This window comes from Antrostomus carolinensis, unplaced genomic scaffold, assembly GCF_000700745.2.
Source record: "Antrostomus carolinensis isolate BGI_N321 unplaced genomic scaffold, ASM70074v2 scaffold29449, whole genome shotgun sequence".
In the NCBI taxonomy this organism is placed as follows: domain Eukaryota; kingdom Metazoa; phylum Chordata; class Aves; order Caprimulgiformes; family Caprimulgidae; genus Antrostomus; species Antrostomus carolinensis.
Genome location: NW_010341082.1, coordinates 5,525 through 10,225, shown reverse-complemented (window position 1 = coordinate 10,225; position 4,701 = coordinate 5,525). Strand labels below are relative to the sequence as shown.

Here is a 4,701-nt window from a genome sequence, read left to right as displayed (position 1 = left end):
GAATCCTCACTGTGTCCCTTTATTTCAGAGAGGTTTGATCATCACTGCCCCTGGGTGGGCAACTGCGTGGGGAAGCGCAACTATCGCTACTTCTATGCCTTCATCCTCTCCCTCTCCTTCCTGACAGCCTTCATCTTCGCTTGCGTCGTCACTCACCTCACTCTGCGTAAGTACCGCGGGTATTAGCAACGGTGTGTGCCGTGCTCCTGCCCACGAATGACTTGAGGCAGCACTGGGTCACTATTCCTGTTGGACGGAGCGTGGGAAGGGTCTGGTTGGTTTACACCAGGCTTTTCAGTGCTGGGGGCCTGAATAAACGAGGTCTCAGACTGCAGGAAACCACAGATCCACCCTGCACCTCGCTGCAGAGAGACCTTGAGAGCTGGTGACTGAGTTATCCCCTCCAGAGCAAATGAGCCGGTGGGTGCATCTGCTCTTAACCTGGCAGGGAAGGTGACTTGCCCTGCAGCTCCAGATCTCCTTTAGCTGTGTTTGTACACTGACGTTTCTGCAAAGTTACAGACTGCAGATGTTTCTCAGGCAGCCAGACAAATCCATACGGCCCACAGCGGGGCGGCTGCGTGCTCGGGAGTGAAGCGTTGGCTGGCGATGTGAGGCTGCCTGATGGGATGTCGTTCCTTGTCCTGTTTTGCATTGCAGGCTCTCAGAGAGATGGATTCCTCGTCACTCTGAAGACGACACCTGCAAGATATCCTTCTGATGCCATCAGCTGCTCAGACTGTTGAGCTCTGGTGCAGCAGTGCTGGTTGTGTAACAGAAGTGCAGTGAGCTCTTTGTAGGGTCACCTTCCTGTACTTTCCACAACTTAATTTAGTCCCCCCAGCTACCTGGTTGGGGCAGATGGGCATCTCTTCATCTGTATCATAGAATATCTGTAGGCTGATAACATCACCAAATTGGGAAGACCTTTAATTCCTTATTTAGTTCACCACCAGGGACTAAGAGTGGGTGAAAAACTTGTTTCCCAGTTTGCAAGTTGACGTGGAAAGGGAAGTGGCTGGAGGATGTTGTGCCTTGGCAGATACCTGCAGAATGGCACAGGGAACGGGAAGCTTGCTGGCATGTTTTTGTGGCCCAGGGTGTGTGTTTGCAGCACATACCTCCCAAAACAGTCCTTTGCCTCTCCTTACAAGATGATTTTGTTCCCCAAGACTTCCTTGACTTTTGTTTCACTGTGCTGGAGCTGGTGATTTGTTTTTTCTCAGTCTGGTCTATTTTGGGCCTCTCAGGTTTTCACACTTATTTAGTCGCCTCCAACCTGACGACGAACGAAGATGTAAGTACCTGGACACTGGTCCTTGGCCCTGGTCTTTCCTAAGCAGAGGTGAGACTTTCAGGGGATCCTTGGCTGCCTGCATCACGTGTGACAATCCACTGCAAAGCCAATGACCCACACCCGAGGCATTTAAGCTGCAGTTTCAGGTAGCTGAGTGGGGACAAAGTGGCACACAGTGGCAGGGGACCGTGTAGCTTGGCAGAGTCAGGCTATGGGGCAAGTCACACGCTGATATGTTAGAAAGGTCACATGTGTGTGTTGAAATTTTCCAGTCTGTATGTGGCCTCACTTAAAATTAGGAGAGCTGAGATTAAAAAAGGCAGGCTGGCCCCAGAGATTTATTTGGGTGTTAGCGTGGGACATGAGTGATCTTAATTCAGCATCCCACATAACCACAGGTTTCCGCTGAGACCCTGGGCAAGTCCCTTTGTCTCTATCGGTTCCTCATGTCTAAAAGGCAAATAATGTACAGAGACATCTCCTGATGAGATTTACCTCAAAGCCTGCGGTGCATCCAAGAGCCAAATGAGTACCCTGAGCAGGGCAGATTGTACAGAAAAGCAGGATCTGTCTGATCCTCAGAAGGAATCAAAATTCACCCTTCTGGCCAGAAGTACCTGTTATCCTTGCTGGAAGCTTCCAGCCCTGCAGAAGACAGGTTTGCATCCCTTTTTTCTTAATTTAATTTTATTTTACTTTCCTTTTTCCCCTTTTCCTCTCCACCTTTCTGTTCTGTTCAGAGGTGTTGGCAGAGCTGCTCAAGGCTGTGTCAGTGCAGCTATTGGGGTGGAGGTCACACCCCAGTACTGAGAACCCTGGGTCCGAAGCGCGTGGCCCGTTGCCTCTCTGGCTGCGTTGCCCACGTTACCAGCCTTATGCTGCAACTGGGGAGGGGAAGTAAAAACAAAAGGAGGAAATGTGATGGTAAATGGTTTGCTACAGCCAGGGGCTTGAGGCCAGGTATAGCATCTGCCCACTCACATGTGCCTACGCTTGATGTGACCGGGGTTTCGAAATCAGAGTCCCAGTGACAGCTGCTGAGGGTGGGGACAGATGAGATTATTTCCTCCCGTTGCAGCAGCGTGGCCTGGGAATCCCCTGGATGTTTGTTCAGCCTGAGGAGCCCAGGAGGGACCATGAGCTCGAGCCCTGCTCTGATGAGCTTTCAGCCTGGGAGAGAACAAGGGGAGGAGGAGGAGGCTGGCGTTGAAGGTGGTGACAGTGACAAGTTGCTGTGCAGCACAGGGAGGGCACAGCTTTGGAGCTTTCTGGCTGCAAGGCTGAACCTTGGCAGAGGCAGGAGCAGCATGTTGCTGTCTCCTCTGGCTGTCCTGCTTGTTAAAGCAAAGAGAGGGAGGACGTTTGCAGTAAGACAAGCCTTCCACCTCGTGAGCAAGGATTTGAACCGAGTCCGTTATGTGATTATCTCCTGTCACATCTTTCCTGTCTTAATCTGCCTGTGTCCTTTCACTTTCAGATCAAAGGGTCCTGGTCAAATAAGAGGGGCTCAGAATTTGCCAATCCCTACAGCCATAAAAGTATCCTCACAAACTGCTGTGCAGTGCTGTGTGGACCATTCCATCCCAGGTAAGAGCCGTTGATCTCCGTGACGCTGGGAATTGCATCCTGCTCTGTGAGAGCATCTTGCATCATGCTCAAGTGAGAGCAGCCTTGGAAAGGCCAAATTTATCACGATTCAGGGGAGACTGTGTCAGCACAAACACATCTACTCGATGGTGAGGAAAATTTCCCAGTCTTTGCAGAGGGAGGCTGGGGACACTATAAGTAGGAGATATAACTGCTGCTTTTCCTGTGTTTGAGCTTGATGAGTTTGGGTCACTGGTAATTGTTTCACAGAACTCAAAGATAAGACACATCCTGTGACTGAATAAGGGGAGAGTAATGGCACCAAAGGGCTCAGCAGCTGATGGCACACACCAGTAGTGACAGTTCTTCTTAGCAAGTGTTTTTTCTCCTACTCTGAGGATCAACCATCACACTAAGCAGCCAGCAGAGATCTGCACCAGGCAGCAGTGATTTTACCAACACTTAGATAACCTGAAATGCTCATTAGCATCCTACCAAATGCTCTTACCGCTGAGTTAACCAGAACCAGAGGTAAAAGAAGGGCAAAGGCAGGCAGTTTGCTGCAGATGGAAGGAAGCTTTGATGATCACCTGAAGCACAGGTCCCTGCAGCGCAGGATTGTTGCTGCTTTGTCACAAGAGGGTGCAATTGGGCAGAGTCAGGACCTGTGTGCTGACTTGGAGCTCCTGACCTGTCCTGGGGCATGTGGGGATCCTTGAGACAGGTTTTTTTCCAGGTTGGGTTTATGTGGAGCATCTCGGAGGTGTAACACAAGAGCAGGGGAGGGTGTCTGAGGCTGTGCAGCTAGAGTCAAAGTGTGTTTTACACTTCTGTCTGCCCTGCTCTCTGAGGGATCCCCAAGCTTTTTGTTGACTTGAGAGGTGCTGACGTGCCGGTGCTGCTGTTCAGAGATGGTAAATCTGCAGATTCAGGGAGCTGAGCTGTGTGCTGGGAGGTTGTGGGGGGAACAGTCTTTTACTCCAGTTCTTTCCTCATTTGTCTTGTTTTCCTGTTGGAAAGACCTTTCGCCAGTTCCCATTTGGGTTTGTGGTGACCCAAAGCTTTAACTGCCCGCAGGCTGTTTGGTGGCTTGTGTGATAAGTGTGTGGTTTGTTGAGTGGGCAGGAAGCTGTGTTACCCAGCGTGCTGCTGCCGATGCTTTGGGGAGCAGCTCCCACCAGGAGAGCCCTCCCTGTGGCTTTATGAGCTCCTGTCTTTTCTTTGGAGTCTTCATTTCCTTAACTCCTCTCCCCTTGCACCCTTTCCCTTTCTGTTTTCCAGTTTGATAGACAGAAGAGGATTTATCCAGCCAGATGTCGGGACCCCGTCCAGTCCTAAGAGCGAAATCCCTTCCTTTGGAGCCAAAACTGACACCAGCATGGTAGGAGGCATTCCCTAGCAGTGCTGTGATGTAGCCCAGTGCCTGCTGTGCCTGCACCTCGCTCCAGCCAGTACCTTCCCCTCTTACCATCTCCCTGGCCTCAGGTGGGACAGCCCTGTGATGCAGAGCTGCCAAAGACTCAGTTGAGCCATAAGTTGCCTTTTTTTAATTTTTATTTTTACATTTATTTATTATTTTTGTTTAATTGTTTCACTGTGATGTGGCCTGTCTGGACTTTCGACTGATAGAGCCCAACAGCATGCAAGACCCTCAGACTCGTGCAGAAAGCAGGGGGTCCCTGCTGCACCTGGGAAGCAAATAGGTCTGGGGAGTCACCAGACCTCTGAGCCTGAAGCTTCTGCTCCAGGGGGTCACGGTGTTTCCTGCCAGGAGTGAGGGGATGGGCAAAGGGTGGGAGATGGGGACTGGTGAATGG

The 4,701-nt window shown here is 50.9% G+C and overlaps 1 protein-coding gene across 1 annotated transcript in view; it reads left to right on the top strand.

Annotated features, from left to right (window-relative positions):
• The window catches only part of ZDHHC18 (zDHHC palmitoyltransferase 18), a 7,890-nt gene extending 3,409 nt beyond the window's left edge, over positions 1-4,481 (top strand). The window contains exons 3-7 of the mRNA XM_010176383.2: positions 29-166; positions 661-709; positions 1,195-1,297; positions 2,775-2,884; positions 4,166-4,481. Of these exons, the coding sequence (XP_010174685.2) occupies positions 29-166; positions 661-709; positions 1,195-1,297; positions 2,775-2,884; positions 4,166-4,283 (518 nt within the window). The 3' untranslated portion in view covers positions 4,284-4,481. The remainder of the gene's footprint in view (positions 1-28; positions 167-660; positions 710-1,194; positions 1,298-2,774; positions 2,885-4,165) is intronic.
• Positions 4,482-4,701: the final 220 nt, after the last annotated feature.